This window comes from Ailuropoda melanoleuca, chromosome 1 (genome assembly GCF_002007445.2).
Source record: "Ailuropoda melanoleuca isolate Jingjing chromosome 1, ASM200744v2, whole genome shotgun sequence".
Taxonomy (NCBI): domain Eukaryota; kingdom Metazoa; phylum Chordata; class Mammalia; order Carnivora; family Ursidae; genus Ailuropoda; species Ailuropoda melanoleuca.
The window spans coordinates 105637120-105658332 of NC_048218.1; the positions used below are offsets into that span (position 1 = coordinate 105637120).

Consider the following 21213-nt stretch of genomic DNA (forward strand, 5'->3'; position numbering starts at 1 on the left):
GATTACTAAAATGGCGCTGACAGACTAGCTCGATGCAGGGTTACAAACAACCTTCTGTTAAAAGTGTGGTAAAGTGAAGCACAATGAAACTAGGAATGCCTGTATAAAATGTCCTGATAAATTCACATATTATGATTTTTTAATATCTAAAACAACAATTACATAGACACAGATGGCTTGTCTGCCTTTTATAGTAATGACTGAATAGAAGCTAGGAGTTCAAGATAACAATATGAACAATAAGAAATGCATGAGCTAGAAACTTGTAGAAACGGGAAGTAAAGAAATGAAGAGGCAATGGTATCATAATGGTGAACATATCCGTGAACATATCAATTATTAACCAGCGTACAAACTAGATCTCATAACTGGTAATCTATAAACATTCCATTAAAAAGATAACAAATGATGTTTTAAATCACTTCTCTAGCTTCAGATTATAATCTAAGAAAGAAATATCAGACCGGATTTATTTATTAGGAGGCTTCTGGCCTTCTTCAAAGCTTCTGAGACAGAAAACTTTCTGACCATGCCAGCCAGAACATTTCTCCCCTCCCAGGGACATAAGAACAATGATAACATTGCCACAACATTTTCATGGCACTTAGCAAGATGCACCCACAGATACGACTTCACGTGGAAACATCCATACAACATGTAATGAAGGTCAAGAGGGGATTCCAATAAGAATGGAGCCCCAGAAGGACCCTCCACTTGCCAAGTAACAGACCTAGTATTTGGTGAAGACAGAGTCAAACCAAGGTCTTCTGACTTTCAATGGGTGCCCTTACCCCCAGATCTCTCACCTCACTTCACCCAAGAGGAGCTCTGAGGAGTTCCCTTGCGACTTACAACGGGGCGGGGACAGGGGTTTGGGAATGGATACTGAAATCCCATGTTGGGGAGCAGGGGAAGGCCAAGAAGCAGGGCAGTGGAAGTTGTGACCTTTTTAAAAAATTGTATTTTGAAAGTTAGATATTTTGATTCATAAATCAGTAAATACCTAGAACAGCAAATTAAAAGAAATTACACAGAAATGTTTTACTTTCATTTTCTCAAATTGAGGAATTTTAAGTTTCCTTACCTATTGGCTTTAAAAAGATTTTTAGTAAGGTAAAAAAAAAAAAAAAATCAAACTCCAAACCAGTTGCATGTTGAAATCACTCAGGTCCCAGAACCCCCACCCCCAAAGATTCTGATTAAATAGTCTGGGATGGACCCTGGGCATCTATTACATGTTTGCTTGTTTTCAAAGACGCGCAAGCATTTCCAGCGTGCAGCTGGTCAATGCCCTAAATGCAACTACACAATACCTGCAATAAAACCCTGAAAACACAAATACTATTTTCCATGCAAAAGCTCAAATGATGGTATTGTTAAGCTAATTTAGATCGAATCTTTATTTCCTTTTTAAAGATTTTATTTTTAAGTAACCTCTATACCCAACGTGGGACTCGAACTTACAACGCTGAGATCAAGAGTCTCATGCTGTACGGACTGAGCCAGCCAGGTGCCCCTAGAACCTTTATTTTTTGAGTTACAGGAGTACCTAGTCACCTTTTATAAATCCTGCACAATAAAATGAAAACAAAATGAAATTTAGCTCTAATTCAAGGCTTTGTTTTCACACATGTCACTTGCATCTTCTCACAGTTATCCGGGGTCCCGGGACAGGTGGGGGATTAAGAAAAGCCAGGGGTGAGATTATGCCCCCAAGGATATTCGGCAATGTCTAGAAACCTTTTCGGTTGTCACAGCTGGAGTGAGGGGCATCTACTGCACAGGGCCAGAGAGGCTATGAACCATGCCACAATGCACAGGACAGCACCCACAGCAAAGACCTATCCAGACCAAAATGTCAACAGTGCCAACAAAGCCGGCTCCGTACTTAAAAACCTCATTTGGTTTTCCACCCTTCCCATACAAGAGTTTCATAAGGTTGTGGAGGGAGAAGGGGCACAATCAGCCCTTCCCAGTGACTTGGGGGATTCAGTGGGCTGTTTCTCTCAGCAGCAACCCCAATCCCTCCACAGGGGCACACACATTGCGTAGCAGCTAACCAGAGCTCCACGCTGTGGTCATAAATGCCACAACCCACAGAGCGGGTATGAATGATAATAGCCATCAGCCCCCAAACTGAGTTTATGGCAATTCACACTGGGCTGGAAAACAAATAGCTATGTGAGACAAACAGGGTCCCCCAACATAAAACAAGACATTACTGAACAATCGCTGACGTTTAGGGCTAAAGCCATATACATCCCATCAAAACTCTCAGTAACCTAAATAGGATAGGGGGAAAAGGTGAGGAGGGAAATTTAAAGCCTCATTCTTTTTTGTTGCATAATTCAAGCCTTTAAGAACATTTTTTTTTCTATTGCTTTCCTTCAGACTTTCCCTTCTCTCCTCACTTCTAACTACCCAGAAGGGGAAAACCAGCAATTCCTATAAAAAACTTAATAGAGTTGTCACCTAAACAGAGGAAGATTAGAGGAGTAGGGAATCGGGATCATAGGCACTAGTTCAACTCAAATACTCTCTTGGCCTCAGGCCAACTACTCAATGGCCGGTTAATGGCTTAGAAAAATGGGAGTTTTAGAATGATGATCACTCCTGGGTCTTGCAGCAATTTAAAACAACAACAAGGAAAACAGTAACAAAAACCTTTAATTTCATAGTTGCTTTAGAGAGAAAGTTGTCCACAGAGTGGATTTTTCTAGTCAAATCCCCTCACCCTGAAAGCAGTCCTGGAAAACAGCCCATCAGGAAGCATTTCTAAATATGATGTAAGAGATCAATTAATTTCAATCAATGTGACCTAGCTGGAATGAGGTTAGGCTATTCACTGTAACATTCAACGTCTCTTACAACAATTTCTGCAGTGTGCGTTGTTGGTAGACTTCGTTTGTGCAGTATTTCACATACGGGTCAAATGTGGATGCTGTGTGCTTTTCCACAATGTCACTTATGTCATCTATGAAGATATTATTCTGATGTCTTGCTTCCAACTCTGTAAAGAATCTGGAAAAACAAAGAAAAGCATTTACATTTTCTTTCATACACTTAAAAAAAATCAAAGATTATTCTCATGTAATGTTATTATACAGGATTTGGAAATATCAACAGTGCACAATACCAACTCAAAGAGATACAAGAAAAAAACTATAAAGATTGTCGAAATTCAAATCTATAATATTAACATCTTATTACTTCAAGGGTTTAACTGAAAACACTGATAACACAGGGCACTTCTGTGCTTTCAGATATATTTTAGAATGTACAGATTTCACTATTTTTCCAAGAATTCTCTAGATATTGGAGGGGGTAGTCATGTTTCCATATTTCATAGTATTGAAAAGCCTATGTGCAAAACACCTTAAAAAACAAGTCCGAGGAGTGCCTGGGTGGCTCAGTTAAGCATCCAACTCTTGATTTTGGCTCAGGTCATGATCTCAGGGTTGTGAGACTGAGCGCTGTGCTGGGCTCCATGCTGCTGAGCATGGAGCCTGCTTAAGATTCTCTCTCTCCCTCTCCCACTTCCCCTTCCCTGCTTGAGCTCTCTCTCATGCTCTCTCTCTCAAAAAAAAAAAAAAAAAAAAGAGTGAAAAAAAAAAAACCCAATTCTGGNAACCTAATTCTGTGTCCTTTTTCTGAAAATACTTAAATCTAATAATATACATGGCATTTAAATGTACTCAGAAATTATTAAGATTGCATTTTAGGGTTGCCAGATTTGGGGTGTGTTTGTATCTATCTATCTAGGGTCCAGTGTAATGAAAATTAAATTTCAGATAAATGAGTTATTTTGTAGTACAGGTACGTACAAAAATAGTCAATAGGACGTCTTGAGCATCCCGTATTTTATCTGGCAACCCTGGAGGGCAGCCTATTTTACAGCACATCAAAATCAGATATTTGAAATAGGTTTCTACAAAGAGCACTGCTGCTCAAAATGTAGTCCATAGACCAGGCATCTAAGAGCTTACTAGAAATGCAGCATCTCACCACCTATGTCCGTCCCCAAATCCGAGCCTGCATTTTGTCAAGATCTTCAGATGATTTGTATGCACAGTAAAAATTGAGACGAACCTCCCTAGAGCACACTTACTGTCCATGTTTGGAGGGATAGGAAAATCTGTTGGAAAGAACTGTCATTATGTGGCCAAAACATCTTCCAAAAAAAGTGTAATAAAGGTGAAATTAACAGTATTTTCTAATGTTGACTTCTGGAACAGTCATACAAGAGAAATTTAGTTTTCCTTTTCTTTTTATTTTTTTTTAAGATTTTATTTATTTATCTGAGAGAGAGAGAGAGAGAGAGAGAGCACGAGGAGGGGGAGGGGCAGAGGAGAAGCAGACTCACTGCTAAGCAGGGAGCCCGATGCAGGGCTGGATCCCAGGACCCTGGGATCATGACCTAAGCCAAAGGCAGATGCTTAACTGACAAAGCCACCCAGGCGCCCGATGAGAAATTTAGTTTTCAATAATCTCTTTAGCATTCATCACATCATCACTCCTAACTGGTTTGATGGGTGGACTCCAAATACAAAATTCAAGACTGACAGTGAATGAGACAACAGAAATTTACATAGAATGATTAATAGTAAATATGAGCTAACATTTTCTCACATTTACATCTCAGTTATTTTCAAAAACTATCCTGGCACTCAGCAGTAAAACGATCCCGATTTTAAGAGGTCTTGATTTTACATATTTACATATACATTAAACACATTGTAGTATAAACTGTATTAGTTTGTCATCATTACCTGTTTTATTTTTTAACTTTTCCATAGGAGCTTAAAAGATGAAGAAATACACCTTAACTCCTAGAAGAGTAATTTATGCTCGGAGAAAGCACAGAAAAATTTTTATTTGCTTTAAGGAGGATTTAGGGAAAATAATCAGTAGGATTCCCCTCCATAGATTGTAATGGGCCAGGTTATCCAAGCCCTTTGTTTAAAACAGCAAAAGGAAAACTTAAAGCACACTTGGCTGGGCTATTTGGCCTTCCTTCCAAAGGTAACAGGGTTAATATGCATAATTCTTAAACAGTAGGTCAGAAATACCAAATTCTGTTCCAAAACAGCTTCATATCACTTTTTCAAGACTGAGTTTATTAACATTAAAGTAAAATATTAAACCCTCTCCTAAAAGTTTCATCAGTTGCAAAAACAACCTACTCCAAACCCCTATGTTTGTTAAAGGATATTTAAAGGCCATTTCTTAAAGGATATTTTCTATATAGCCTGGTCCCTGACTTCAAGAAATCCATGTTATATTGAGAAGGTAAGGCTGATAAACATAGATGATACAGAAAGACAACATGTTTGCATACAACCACATCTTGGAACATACGTGCCTACGGGTGGTGGTGTCAGTATTTTTTTTTTTTTTTGTTAAATGAACTGTATATGTTTTTAATTGGGGTAAAATATATGTAACATAAAATTTGCCATTTTAACCATTTTTAAGTGTACAATTCAACAGCATTAATTACATTCACAATGTTGTACAATTCTCACCACTACCTATTTCCAAAATATTTTCATCACCTCCAACAGAAATGCTATACCCACCACTTAATAATGCTTCATTTCCCTCTCCCCAGTCCCTAATAACTTCTTTAGGGGGCAGGGGGTAGAGGGGAAGGGAGAGAGAGAGAATCCCAAGCAGGCTCTACACCCAGTGCAGAGCCCGACCTGGGGCTCAATCTCACAACCCTGAGATCAGGGCCTGAGCCAAAATCAAGAGTCTGACACTTAACCAACTGAGCCACCCAGGGGCCCCTGCTCTGATCACTTCTAATCTACTTTCAACCTCTATGAATTTGCCTATTCAAAATATCTCCTATATGTGGAATCATAAAATATTTGTGCCTTTTGTCTGATTTATTGCACTTAGTGTAATGTTATCTAGGTTAATCTATGCTGACTTAATTCCCCTTTATGGCTGAATAATAGTCTATTGTGTATATATATCATATTATGCTTATCCATTCATCTGTTGATGGACACTTAGGCCATTTCTACCCTTTCGCCATTGTGAATAAATGATACTGCTATGAAAATCTGCATACAAGCATCTGTGTGAGTCCTTGTTTTCAAGTCTTTGGGGCTATACACCTAGAGGTGGAACTTTGACCTCACTGACTCTTCCAAAAATAGTATATACCAAGAAGTGATAATATAATACCAAGAATCAGTACAGAAGAAGCTGAGTTGTATGCCAAGGAGAGATTATTTCATGAATTTCATAAATGAAAGTTGAATAGGAAATGATCCTTTCCAACACTCATAGATGAGTAGCCCATGGGAAGCATGGAAACGATTAATCACAATACAAGACCTCTAACAGAGACATACAGTGAAAAGTCCAGAGGGCTGGTGACTGATAGCAAGGGAAGGTGTGAGGAGGATGGCATTAGCGGGAGCAGAAAGGCAGGGGAAACAACGTAGCTACAGGCACGAATTGGGACACTGGCATTCAGTGGGGCTGAGGTGTTGACCACAGGTGAACCGATGGCAGAGAATGAGGGTTGAAAAGCAGGTCAGAGCCAGACTGCAAAGGCTTGACTATCTGCTGTATGCCATATGCTGAGGACCTTGCTTCATCTGTGGACAGTGAGAACCACTGGAGGTGATGAAGATGATCATCTGATCAGAGAAAATTGGGGCAGAGACGGATGGAGTACAAGTTGGGAGAGGAGAGATCGCAAGCAGGTCAGAGAAACAGCTACTGTGGGTATCAAGCCTGGCAGTGGGAAATCAAAAAGAGAGGACACAGATTAGGGTAACAATTTGGAGGAAAAATTCACAGAAAGAAAAAAACTCATCAGATGGAAAGTCAAGGAAGATGCTGGGGTTTCCACTGAAGATTTCCACCTGGGCAGCAAGGTGGGGCATTAAATCATTCACAAGGACAGGGATTTTGGAGGAGCGAGGGGAAGCAAGAAGGAGCAGTTTAATTTTGCCTTAGACACATCAAAAGGACAGCTAAAAATACATGTCTGTGAGAATTCGGGGCCACAGCAGTTCTAGGTAGTACATAGTAAGGACCAGTTCACTTTTAGCTGGTTTTTGTATAAATGCAAAATATTTGTTCATTATTTTAACTCCACGTGTCTTTCAGGAAAATGTTCAAAGAAAACCGAAAAAATAAGAAACCATTCATAAGGTCATTATCATGTTAATCTAAGAAATGAATGTCTCAGAGGCAAATATCCCTTACCCTTTCTTGTCTTTAACTAACTGTTATAGTCTGAAGGAATGCAACTACATAACCAAAAACAACAGTAACTTGGCTTTTCCCAATGAAAAGGAAAATTCATTTATCACAGTAAAACGCTTGCCAAAGTACAAGGTTAAAAACAAAGTACTAATGAAATATGTGTTTATGCTACTTACTTTAATATAATATAAACCAAGCCACCCATCTTTTATTTTGACATTAGAATAATTAAGACATAATTTAAAGCTTCCTATGTTAAATTATCTACTGGTTATTTTGGCAAATTTGCATATTTTACTAAGTGAGCTGAGCTACGGAAAGACCAAGAAAGTTATTACTGAAGAATGAGATATTATTTCAATAACCAAAGATGCTGGAGATCCAAATCAAACCTGAAGCCAAAGTAAAAGCATTCTGGTTCCCTCAGTGAAATTTAAATGAGCTTGCGAAGTAATTTGGCTTATTTGAAGGGCAACATTTTAATGGAAATGTATTTCAGCCCTGTGAATATTGTTTTTTTTTTCTTTTTTTTTTTGTCTGGGACAATACCTTCATTATTTCATCCCTGTAATGTTACCAAGATGATCATGTTTTATAAACAATCATGTGACACAACCTTTCTCTCTCTCTCTTTTTTTCCTCCACCAAAATTCTAATCTCATCGCTAAAGTCTAGATTTTGAGAAACCTCTGAAGGACCAGAAAAGGCTTCCTGGAAACAGTGCCTCCTAACCAGAAACTCAAATGAGCCCTGTTTGCCTGCTGACTCACGGGCACCAGCACCATTACGCCCATGCTTCAGATGATTGCAACCCGCCCAGGTGAGCTCCCCAGCTGTGCAGAGAACCCTCAGACCCCCAAGGACACCACGGTGTCTCTCAGGAGTTGGGACTTCAAGATGACTTAAAGACAAGTCTATGTTAGAAAAGCTTAATCAAGGCCTGTATCCTTTTTCCTCTAATACGTCCTAGAACAGCAAGAATTGCATATTCTCTGGGGTTTTTGTGGCTGCTTTAGCAAGTGATGATGGTCTTACACGCAGGACCGCATTGCGGGGTAAAAACAAAGTCAACAATGAGGTAGCTGTTTTTGATATATTCGGCACATGTCCTATTGTTCGCTGCCCCTTCTCCCTTCTGTGATGGGTAGAAAAGACACAAATGTGAGCTATCAATGTACCCATACCATACTAACAGCCTTCTTAATAGTCAATTGATAATGTGCTGGCATGTCAGACAGGAGTGTTCCTGATAGCTCTTTAGGACTGTAGGGTAAATCTACCAATCTATAGAGGAGATTAAAATGTATTTAATATAGACAACAACTCTGATTCAATCAGTCAACCAGCGAAATCTCCTCCATGTGTCTAGCTCAATGTGACAGGCTTTGGTAGATGTCAAGGAGCCAACAATTGATATGTATGACCACCAAGCCCAGTGTTACATGCTTCCCATATACTGCCTCATTTAATTTAATCTTCAAGCCTATTTCATGAGATGGCTATTAGACCCATTTTAGAGATGACAAAACCAAGGCTAAGACAGCTTAAGTCAAAACTCAAAACAACCGAGCCTTGGTCTGAACCAGAGTCACAGCTCTTCGGAGTTCCGCGCCCGTGCTCAAATCTCCCCTACTGCTTCTGTGTACAGATGCCCCCTGAGCTTTCCTGTTAGCACCAGCCATCCTTCAATCTAGACATCCAGTGAAAAGACGGAGCTGAGAAAGAACCGTAGTATTTTCCAAGAAGACCAGCTGTCGAATCATCTCAACATGTAAATCACACACATCAACATAGTAGAGACTCACTGTGGATTTATGCTGCAGCCAGATCCGCAGGGCGGCAGAAGAGCTGTCAGACACCCCAGGTGCAGCCTCCAGGGGAGACAATCTGGAAGGCCGCAGCTAGTGATGTGTTCTGGTCCTGGCTGATACAGCATAACCAAATGCTGGTTTACAGGTCCCTGAGAAACTCAGTCATTCATTTTTGCCCTCCTTGTACCCTGCTGCCCTCCACTTTGCCTACCAAACCCTGGCTCATCTTTCAAGTCTAGGATTAAATTTCATCCCCTTCAAGAAGCTTTCCCTGGCCCTCTGGGCTGGGTCATTTATGTTATACTTCTCCTTTGGTACCCCTATTATGGCCGTAATTAATTATATTATGAATTTGTTTACATTTGTCTCTCTTAGCAAGGTCTAGAGGACAGGGACCATGTCTTTTTTGTTCAAGTACCTGAAACATATTGATCAAAATATTTGATGTGAATAAATCAAATTTGTGTTTGAAATGGAAAATTAAAGATGAAACATGTTCAAATTATTTTGTTTTACTGGTATTTTATCAAACATGCTAACACCCACAAATTGGTCAGTCTTTGCTTTACTCACTGATAAATCAAGTGAACACGTATTTTTTTTTTTTTAACTGGTTTCCCAGAACTATGCTAGGCACAGTGAGGGTCACCAATTGATGAAGACACAAACGCCTTTTACAATCCCGTCAAGTAGGGTCACTGAAATAGGACCCAGTCCAGCCCCAGTCTCTTCAGTGCCAGCAGCACTCTCTGAAAAAGGTCCTGGACCCGCCCCTCCCCCACCCAATTTAGGGAGGATTCTAGCTGGGCTAAGAAGCACTCAGCGCTCTAGCTGGAGAAGCCCAGAAAGTAGGGCTCTGGTTATAATCAGCGCTGTCCTGTGCCTTTCCTGGAATGGCATCCTTTCAAGGTACATTTCCTTCATTAATATCCATCTGTCGAAACCAAACCCAAATCATTCTTGGACTTCTTCCTCGCTTGAATTAGCTGTCAATCAAAACAGCCCCTGTATCCCACCAGAGAGGGTCATATTCACTTATGCTGGAGACATGTAACATATCAGGCAGGTTTCACATGTCTAAGTTGCTGTTATATAATAAAATATCTTCACTAAACAAAGAAATATTCCAGATAAGTGGCAACAAACTATTTGCTGCTGGAAATACTTTCCTAACAGAGCACCAACAGAACATTCTGTACTCTACCAAAAATGAATTTATATTCTGCTGTAGATAAGTGAGATCAGGGCTTGCTTGTTTGGGGCTTTGTGTCGGTGGTCATGCCGACACTAACGATTAGCATCCATTTCCTTAAGACCCCACTGGACTGGGGATAGCAGTGCAGGACAAGAGCACCACCACTAACCCACGGCAGGCGTCTCTGACCAGTTGTGGCCCTCGGCCCAGTTGCAGAGTCTGCACTCTAGGCAGACATTCACGATCAATCAAAATTGACGGATAAGATGAAGTTCATCTAGGAATCCTTGACCAGACTGGCAATGACAGAAAATGTGTTAATTTGACAAAAATAGAGGGCTGTTGCTTCTCAATCAGACGACTACTCCACCTCCTTCTCTGGCAAAGGTCGCACGAGGTTCCCTCCTTAGCAGGCTCTATATCTTGTCACGTTCTATTTAGGTTTTCCTTCTGAAATTTTATCTCTGAATTGATAAGGGATAAGGGTTGAAATTAAGAGAGGTTGGGAATGTGAGATAAAAAAAAAAAAAAAACTCTAAACAAAAATGTTCCGGTAGCCCTAACTCCCATTCTGATACCTTCTGCTTGATCCTTAAAATCTCTAGGATGGTTTTTGTTAAGAGATTCTTCTCATCCTATGAAAACCTCTAAGGTCAGCCTAGGCACAGGACAGAAGAGACTGGGGTGAAAGAGAGAAACTAAGGATTTTCTCAATACCACACAACACAGAACTTGCTTGGGTTTAAATCCTGCTCCCCCGAGTGTCTTCAGTTCAAGGCACCCAGAAAATCCCAAAAAAGGAGGGTGCAGCTGGGGGCCAGGGAAGAGAAAGGCAAAGAGAGGCCAGAGTGCTAAGTGTCCCCCAAGACCCCTCCATATCACTTAAGGCTCCCCTTTAATAAGTTCTTCCTCTCACTGCTAATGTACATGCCCGAACGAATAGAAACTGGACCATACCAAGATAGGAAAACAGTATTTTAAAAGTTCTTCCAATTTTAATGCCATTAGACTATTTTCACTCAAAAATGAGAATTTAACGTACCTATCATCTGAATCTGCTTCACAAAAATATATTGGAGGAAAAGGGGCTTGTTCCCATGGTAACTCACTGCATGCTAGATTCTCTTGTTTCAGTGCCACTCACGCGCACTCATCCATATTGTAATTCTCCCAGAATAAGGGTCACATGCTAATGAATGACAGAAAGCATGGGCCAGCGCTCTTATCAAAACGTCCTTAGAAGAGATAAACGCTGCTGTATGAATGAGCCTGTGATGTCCTGGGTTATTATGGACAGCTTTACAGTTTTTAATTTTTGTCTTATTTGAGAACAACTATTAACTTCCACACAATGGAAAAATCACTGCCCAATTTTATATATGAACATGGAGACTGAGCCCAAGTACACCTGATTCACCACTGGACCTCCAGGACCTAGCAAAGAATAAGCACTCAATAAATGTGCTGAACGAATCAATACTGGATGCCTGCTCTGCCCTCTTGGCCCTTTGTTAAAGTGCCATCTTCCAAGGGGAGCAACAGTGAGTGATAATACGAGCAAGTATCCACCAGGTGTGATTTAATAACTACATTAAATTACCAGGGTCCACATGGTCTGGGTGGGCCGGAGAGAGGTGGCTCTGAATAGCTCTGCTGGTTGGCAAATTCGTACATGCGTGTTTACGCTCTTCACACAGCATCTGAGATACTGGGCTTGTAACCTCAAAAATAATTCTGTTAATCCGCTGCCTGGCAAAAATCCTTTGAAAACTCAAAACCTAGGCAAGATTTATGACTTCTGAGGAACTGTTTCCTTTTATTAGATGACAGTTACATAACCAGTTCTGTGACCCCTTTACCATGGCTACCTAGAAGAATATCACTGGGTTTAACTCTCACTCCTAGTAACGCCAGCAGGACAAGGAGCTGAGCACACGCGCTCTCCCCGTCACTACCCTGTTTTCTATTTCCCACTGAAATGGCCACATTCATTTCCCACTCAAACATGACACTTACTGTATGTTGCCTTGAACCTTTTGTGGATGCAGTTGGGAATATAAATGATCAATTATAAACAAACCAGGAAAATGTGGATTCTTGGTGGCTGCTGGGAAACAGCACCAGGAATGAATTTATAGAATATTGGAACAAAATCAAGTAAAACAAAACAGTCTTCATGCTGAAGCCCCCTTTCCTATTGTGGGCTGGTCATTCTGGAATAAAATCAGCACACGAAGGAACACATTTCTCTTCAGGCACTATTTCCAGATCCATTTAGGTGGTGCCCACAGTATTTCAATCAATTCAATCCACAAAGAAGAATAACATTTAAAGTAAGCCCCAAATCTTTGCATCTCTGTTTTTCTTTCTTCATCATGCCTCCAATAGTTGTCTTCCTAAAGAAATGCTCCCTATGGCTCCAATCAATTTTATCAAAAAGAAAAAGGGACAAGGACACGATTTAGAAAAACTACAAAGGTCAGTTTCCTAAGCCATAAAGCCCTAAGAAAAATGATGCTTGTCTATGCGAGGGAAATAGAATTTCATATCCTCTCTGACATTTTTCCAAACCGCTCCACTTTCTGCAGCAGCTGGCTCCAGGCCCCACCCCACCGGCTTCCGACAGCCCTCTCCGACTTTCATCAAAGACTTTTTTTTTTTTTTTAAGATTTTACTTATTTATTCGACAGAGATAGAGACAGCCAGCAAGAGAGGGAACACAGGCAGGGGGAGTGGGAGAGGAAGAAGCAGGCTCATAGTGGAGGAGCCTGACGTGGGGCTCGATCCCACAACGCCGGGATCACGCCCTGAGCCGAAGGAAGACGCTTAACCGCTGTGCCACCCAGGAGCCCCTTCATCAAAGACTTTTAAAATGCTTTCCTTTTAGATGGTTATTAGCACTGGTTAGCAAAGTACCCGATGAACAGGATCTATGGGATAAACAAAATCTCAGCCTGGCTGTAAGTGGATCTGAGATAATGATAAATTTCTGTGTCTTCATTTAGTAAAACAAAACGGACAACTGAATGAAGAAGAAGACTGGGTCAACCTTCGGTCCTTCCACACACAGACATCAGCCCCAGAAAGACCACCAGCCACACAGCAAAGAGGGGAACACTCCAGAAAGAAGGGAAAAGAGCCCACGGGGTGATGGGAGGGGAGCATGAAGGAACAAAAAGAGGGAAGGTGAGATCATTAGCCTCCAAATCACCTCCTCAACACCAAAGACCAAGGTTCCTGCTTTCTCTTTTTCTCGGTATTAGGGAAATGTGATCTCTTACCTCTATTAGATAATAATAGCTGTAAGTGAATACACCTCCAGATAAAGTGAATTTCACACATACTGTAGCAAGGCTAAGTGTGTACCATTACAGTACACCTCTGGAAAATGTGTGCGGTCTCAGGAGCCAAATGACCTAGGTTCAAATGCCGGTCCTCTTTTATTAGTGGTGTAACCTTAGGCAACTTGCCCAACATCAGCAAGTCCTATTTCCTCATTTGTAAAATGGGAATAATAATGGTATGACTTCATGTGGTTCTCATGATGACTGAATGAATTAAAACATGTTAAGTGGTTAGAACATGGTCTGGCACATGGTACACGTTCATTAACATTAATTATCATTTAAAGTGCAACAAATGCCTTTCCCTCCTATATGAATTCATAGAATTCACAGACCTTTTACATAATGCCAGTAAGCTGTCTTGCTTTTCCAGTCCACTCTGTTTAAGGACAGGAAGCCCAGCTCCTACATTTCCATCAATTAAGTCTGGGTGGGCAGGTATAACATAGTCCTGCCATCCACCAAAAAGGCTCAAAATCACAGGTATGCACATTCTCAACAACTTTTAACAATTTTTAATAGGTATTTATCAATGACAAAATTAGAGAAGGACTTCATCGGTCCTTGTGAAGTCCTATGCTTTGGTACCTCTTCCGTGAGTTACAAACGGGAAAGCAACAAACCAGGGCAAACTAACCATTTTCTACCGAAAGGCGGTAGAACATTACTTTACTCTGTAAGAAGTCATGTCATGATGAAGAGGCTTGAAGCTAGGCGAGGCGCAGACACACTTTGCAAAAACACAAAAGGCACTGTGTTTCTGTGTAGGGTGCCCTGCGGCAGGCTGAATGAATCATGGCCCCAAAAATGTCCCTGTGCTGTGAATCTGTTCTCTTACATGGTAAAAGAGACTTTGTGGATGTAACTAAGGATCTTGAGATGGGGAAGTCATCCTGGCTTATCCAGGCCCAGCACAATGATCAGGGTCCCTCTAAGCAGACGACAGGAAGATCGGGATCACAGAGAAGAGGTAAGGATGGAAGCAGAAATCAGAGAGGAAAGAAAACACAATGCAGTTGGCTTCAGAGATGGAAGACAGGGTCATACCCCAAGGAACGCAGGGGACCTCCAGGAGCTGGGAAAGGCTCAGAAACAGATCACTATCTAGAGCTTCCAGAAGAAACTAGCCCTGTTGATACCTTGGCTTCAGCCTAGTGAAACGGACCTCAGACTTCTGCCCTTCAGAATTGTAAGAGAAAAAAATTAGGTGTTTTCAATCACTAAGTTCACAGCAATTTGTTACAGCAGCAATAGGAAACTCGTATATCCCCTTAATCCGTTTTGGAATCTCTGTCTTCTAAGCCCTGTTACTTCTCCAATAGCTCATATCCAGTCCTTGCTTGGAGGCCCCTCCATTACTCATGGGCCTGACTTCAGAGCTTCATCAATTCCACAAAGCGGAAAGTCTGAGACCCAGCTCCCTCTCCTACTCATTCACTGACCATTCACTGAACACCTACTATGTGCCAGGCTCTATTTTAGGCACACAGAACACAGAGCCCAGGGCAATTCCAAAGAAAAGGTAAGAGACTTTCGTATTAGGAAACTGGCAGAAAGGAGAAGGTAGATGGGGAAGTGAGCGAATGAATGGTATAAGCAAAGGTGGGAACTCACAGTTCGTGCCCAGGGAATGGGTGGTAGACCCCAGGTTTGTGAATGGTAGACTTTTAAAGGAGTTCATGACACAAAGAAGTTTAGGAACCACCGGCTTTGTATAATGAAAGCAGCTAACACAGAAAGATCCTCAAAATTTGGGAAATTACTGGAAGATGAAATTATAAATGACTATGAAGAGCCTGGAGTCCCACGGTAAGCAGTTTCAATGCCTTCCTTAAGTAATAGAGGATGACAGAGATTTCTTATATTTTAGGAAAGTAATCTGGAGGTAGCCGGAGAAGGAACAGGGTGTGGGGCTGAAGACTGAACTGTGGTGTAAAGAAGAAAGCAAGGAGGCCAGTCACAGTCTACACCCATAATCCACGTAAGAGAAGAGGAGCCTGACAGTTCTTCAATTGTGAGAGAGTTACCATAAAACCCAGCAATCTCACTCCTAGGTATATACTCAAGGGAAATGAAAGCATGTTCACACAAAAACCTGCACAGATGTCCATGGCAGCATAATTTATAATGGCAAATAGAAGACACAGCCCACTGTCCACCAACTTATGAAAGGATCAATAAAATGTGGTCTCTCCATACGATGGAATATTACTCAGCAACAGAAAGTACTGACCCGTGCCACAACGGGGATGACCCCAGGATGCACCCATGCATAAACACACTATGTTAGGTGAAAGAAGCCAGTCACAAAAGACCATATATTCTACGATTCCCTTAATATGTAGTGTCCAGAAGAGTCAGATCCATAGAAACAGAAAGTAGATTGACGGTTGTCTAGAAATGGGGACTTTGGGGGGAAATGGGCAGTGGGCACTAAGGGATACAGCCTTTCTTTGTGAGGTGATGAAAATGTTGTAAAATTGATTGTGGTGATCTTTGTTCAGCCTGTGAATGTACTAAAAACCACCAAATTATACAATTTAAACAGATTATTTGTACGGTATATGAATTATTCTCTCAATAAAGCTCTTCAATAAAAAGGGCAACAACTGGGAAATGGACAGAAGGGGTAAAAGCTGATATCCATGACATCCATTAATTTCATTCATGTATAAAGCACTGTCTTTTCCTACTTTCCCAGAGAGTGATTTTGTATGTGTTTCGTCTCTTTTCAAGTGACTCTTAAAGAAAGTTCTGGGATTTAAACAATATAAGCAAGCTGCCCTGGTTGAGACAGGTCAGAAGGCCCACAGTCCAGTTGTCTGGCTTCCCTGACACCCAAACTGGCCAACCCTAAAGTGCCTTCAAGGAATTCCAGGCCCCATGGAACACAATCTGAAACTACTCCACAGATCCAAAGGGCTGAGAGATGTGGGAATGTTAAGCATGTTTGTAGGGTCATTGAGAGGGAATCTAGCCAAAATCTCCCTAGCCACACCAGGCAACTGGAGACAGTATATCCACACCAAAGCAGCCCTGCCCCACTGCACAGGCCTTTGACCCAAGTAACAACTGTTAGCCTTCTGCTCCCTCACCAGACAAGATTCCCCAGTGAGAGGGGATAATGGTTTCATTTATAGAAAGCTAAGAAAGGTTTGCTTTTACATCCTCCCATAAGACTTTCAGAGAGGTCCAGTGATGGCAATTTAGTCCAGAAGAGTCAAAATGTTCCAAAAATTTTACCTAGCTTTTGACCACAACCAAGATGCTTACTCTCTTTAATAATGCTAAATTTTGGATTATAAGGCACATGATCTATTCCTTTAGAGAAATTTCTATAGTATGTGTACTTCTTAAATTTACATTTGTTGCTGCCAGGCAGTGGTTTATAAATCGTGAGCAGTCACATTTCACCAATGTTTGTGAACATTCTCTTATTTCCCTACCATAACACTGGCCCCAAAACACACTTCTTCTGCAATGGTATTTTCCTCTTCATGATACCTCCCTACCCCCAATTGTTTCCCCCCTGCTTCAATCCACTTTTCAGAACCTACCAAAACCCCTTCTAAAAACTCTGGTCCCATCATCCCCTTCTTCTAAGCCATTGATGGGACCCAGCTGTCCAAACCAAATTTCTAACTATTGGCTTCTAACCACACAACTCCCTCTAAGAAAGGCCCATGGATGCATACCTCCTCTTGGTTCCCTCCCAACCAGCTCTCTGAGCCACTCTACAAAGCCAGCCTACGTGCCTGCACCCTGTGGAAGGACAAGGTCACTGCAAAATCTTCTTGCACCACTTGCTAAGAATGTTCACACAAGATCACCACAACTATAACACTTGCCAGCATATGCAGCGGCTGGACTGTAGAGAGCTAACCCCTTACAGTTTTCAGAGTTTGTCATCCACTAGCCTTCTTTCACTTTTATTGACATCTTAATACCTGTCATGGAAACCCCTGCATAAAGCTAATCTGGACTTTGGCCAATATACACATACACTTGCATTTGGTCACTTGTCCATCAAAGAGGAGCACCCAACGATACTCTCCATCCTCTCCTCCTTGCCACAGAAGCAGAGCCGGCTCTCAGCTAGTTGTAGGAATTTGAGAAAGACTAAAGAAACTGCCTCTCTGTAGTTTATTCAAGGGAAAGCTGCACAGTGATCCCTTTGTAGGGTGATGGTCTCCACTTCAAAGGAATGCAAGAGGCTACCCCCGTGGGAGGGAAGGGACAGGCTACTGGACAGCGGGACAGCAGCACCCAGGCCTGCTGCGGCACTCGACCCACCACTCGAGTTGTCAGCAACTTCTCTAGTTTCTGTAATGCTTCAGAAACTGAAGATGCCTTGGCACCTGTGCTAACAAGGCCACTGTGGATTTCAACTACAGAATTACAATGCGCTATCACACCTGAGAGCTTAACTAGACCTTGTAGAGTGCTTCACAGTTTCCAAGTGGTCTTACTCTTTCCATTAAACAGTTGTACTTTTTCTAGGGGCTTTCCTTAGAACTCATTATAGCTATGCAAAATAAATACCCACTGGCTTCTTTCTAAAACAAAACTAAACAAAACATACAGTAGAAAAAAAAAATTTTTTTTTTTTTGGCAAACTAAAAAACCGTAAGTCAGCATTGTTCCCTGAGAAGTGGTCTCTGAAACAAAAAAATCGTTTGGAGTCTTTATTATTATTATTATCACTCAGCAATATATTAAATAAACCATGCCAAATTTACTATGTTATCACTAGGAATTTTAAAAGCACTCAAGGCTTTTAAATTATAAAAATATAATTTTATGAAGGCTTGTCTTTCTTTTACAAATGTTTAGGCTTCTGTATATTAATTCCTTACATGGTTTTGTTCTTGTTGTTAAGGTCAGCTCGAAGATAAACAACAGAAAAAGAAGAGGGAAGTAGTTTACTGCCTGGGAAGGTTAACAGACACAGGAATGAATGCCTGTCCTTCCTCTCCAATAGGCAACATGGCCTTACAATCCACAACTTTCCTACTCCAAGCTCTACGTGCTGGGTCAAGTCAAACTAGAATAGTGTAAGTGTGGCTGCAGGTGCATGGACAGAGGTAAAAAATCTAACCATCACCTTTTCTAGAGACCTTTAAAACAAGGTGAAAGGGATGCCATCACTGTTTCTTAGACTTTCAAAACCTGAACTTTACCCTCTGCTCTGTGATACGGGTAGTAAAATTCAATTCTTGAAAAAGTAGAGGCTGAAAGCATTCTAGGTAGGAGACCCTTCACCGGTAGGTCGTGACTTGCATGCCGTGGGTATCTGCACTACATCTAGGACCTCTAGGGAGTCAACAAAACAACAGTCCCCATTACCCTTCTTCTCTGGGTTTATACAAAGTCTATGTCTCTTATCTATGTATTTTCCAATTTTAAGCATTTCTTAGTTTTCTGTAGGAGCCTTACCTTCTTACCAGACTAACACTTGGGAATCAATTCAAGTTTAATTTTTCAAATCAGACAAACAAACAAGATTCAGTTGTGTGTGTGTGTGTGCGCATACACATTTCCCTATTCTTTTAAAAAGAAGGGCAATGGGCACTGTTTACTTCTATGTTGATACCATAAAAAAGGCAAGTCTACCTGATCCTTTAGTCGTTCTATTATCAAACACTTCACAAAGTTGTATTATTTAACCAAGTGCCCCTCTAATTTTAACAGGTTGAAAAATAAAGATAATTATGTGTTATTGAAAATTATACAAGTGTATTTTCTTAATGCCTCAAATTACATACTATTAGAAACGTGTTTGAAATTCTTTATGCTTAATCTCCCTAAGTCCTGGTGACAGCATGTACCCTAATACATTAAAACATATTTCCCTTTCTTCTGTCCTCCAAAACACTGCTAAATTTATAGAGGAGGTCTCTGGGGAACTCCAAGAGTGTGACTTTGTGCACGGGGNATCTCCCTAAGTCCTGGTGACAGCATGTACCCTAATACATTAAAACATATTTCCCTTTCTTCTGTCCTCCAACACTGCTAAATTTATAGAGGAGGTCTCTGGGGAACTCCAAGAGTGTGACTTTGTGCACGGGGACAAGGCCAATTGATTTTATCAGGCTAATTTAGACCAACAAAATATGTATCAGAGCCCTCAGATGGGTGGCCGATGGCTTGAAACTGCCCTATCTATGCATGTGTGTTTAAAAAATCAGAATAAGCTCCCAACATTTAAAAATCAAGGGACTGCACCCACACATCCAGATTTCACACTCTTCTTGAAATACCAGATCACAACACTGATCTCAAATTCCCACAGCAGCCACAGGGACTGTTAGCAGGGACTCCACCACCACCGAGGACCATAGCCATCCTGCTGCACTCAGCTATGCGATCCGGCTGCCAAGGCAGGGATTTGATTTCCCCCCTCTAGAAAGGGCTCTGGAATCAGATTTTGGTCTGAATTTTGGCTTATCACNATTTCCCCCCTCTAGAAAGGGCTCTGGAATCAGATTTTGGTCTGAATTTTGGCTCATCACTTAGGATCTGAGTACTTACTACGCTAGCAATTTACTTAACCTCTCTGTCATCTGCTAAAAAGGATATAATACTACTATCTGCCGCAGGGACTGTGGTAAGGATCATATAACACAAAATACAGAAAGGACTTAGCACAGCACCTGGCATACGGGGCTGAATGATGGTGGTTAGCGTTATCATCATCAGATGACAAAGCATCCAAAGGATACTTGAGAAGATGCTAATTCCATCCAGGTCAAAAAGGCTTCTGAAATCGCTATTTCTATCTCCTCAAATTATGTATGATTAGCAGTTGAGTTGTTAGGGACTTATTCAACTTCTGTTTCCATTTTTCAGAAACCAGCAAGGTCCACATATGTAGAAAAAAAAAACCCAAAACAAAAACCACCTCTGCTTCTCATTCAATTCCTAAGAAAAGCAATACATTGTTCATCGGAAATAGTTCTTATAGGGGACACCGGAGTGGCTCAGTCGGTGAAGCGTCTGCCTTCAGCTCAGCTCATGATCCCGGCATCCTCGGATCCAGAGGCATCCTAGGATCGAGCCCACATGGGGCTCCCTATTGGGCACCCTGCTTCTCCCTCTGCCCGTCCACCACTCATTCTCTCCCTCCCTCTCTCTTTCTCTCAAATAAATAAATAAAATCTTTAAAAAAAAGTTTTATACATGTATGGATTGGTCTTTATACCTGAAAAGCTTCTCCTATTAACATGAAAAGAAAGAAAACAAACTTTTATTAATCCATAAAATGTTATTTAAACTGTGAGGGAGAATTAATTGTTGCAATTAGCATCAAATTTTAACAAATATGTGGTTGTAAAATATTTGTCCCTCATTATCAAGGCTTTGGAATTTGCAAATTGCAGTAACTGATATCTCTTTAAGAACTATAATTAATTGGGAATTTTTACACTTCAATTACAGAAGGAATAAAGGAAGAAAAATTATACTCAGCCATCTCTTCAAAAACTTAATGCAATCTCGGTGAGCAAAAATCAGTAGAAAAGTCTTGTCAACTTATATGAACCAGAAGAAAGTAAATGAGAAGCTAAATCCAATCATTTATAGCTTGCTGGGAAAAGTCCAAGGCAGGACCATAATGAATTTTTAGAGGGGCTGG

General features: G+C 41.0%; 1 protein-coding gene across 2 annotated transcripts in view; it reads right to left on the reverse strand.

The window, feature by feature from the left end:
- ARHGEF26 (Rho guanine nucleotide exchange factor 26) overlaps positions 1–21213 on the reverse strand; it is a 118696-nt gene that overhangs the window by 51434 nt on the left and 46049 nt on the right. For both annotated transcript variants that reach the window (XM_019805375.2, XM_002924706.4), the window contains one exon: positions 2869–3021. In XM_019805375.2, the coding sequence (XP_019660934.2) occupies positions 2869–3021 (153 nt within the window). The remainder of the gene's footprint in view (positions 1–2868; positions 3022–21213) is intronic.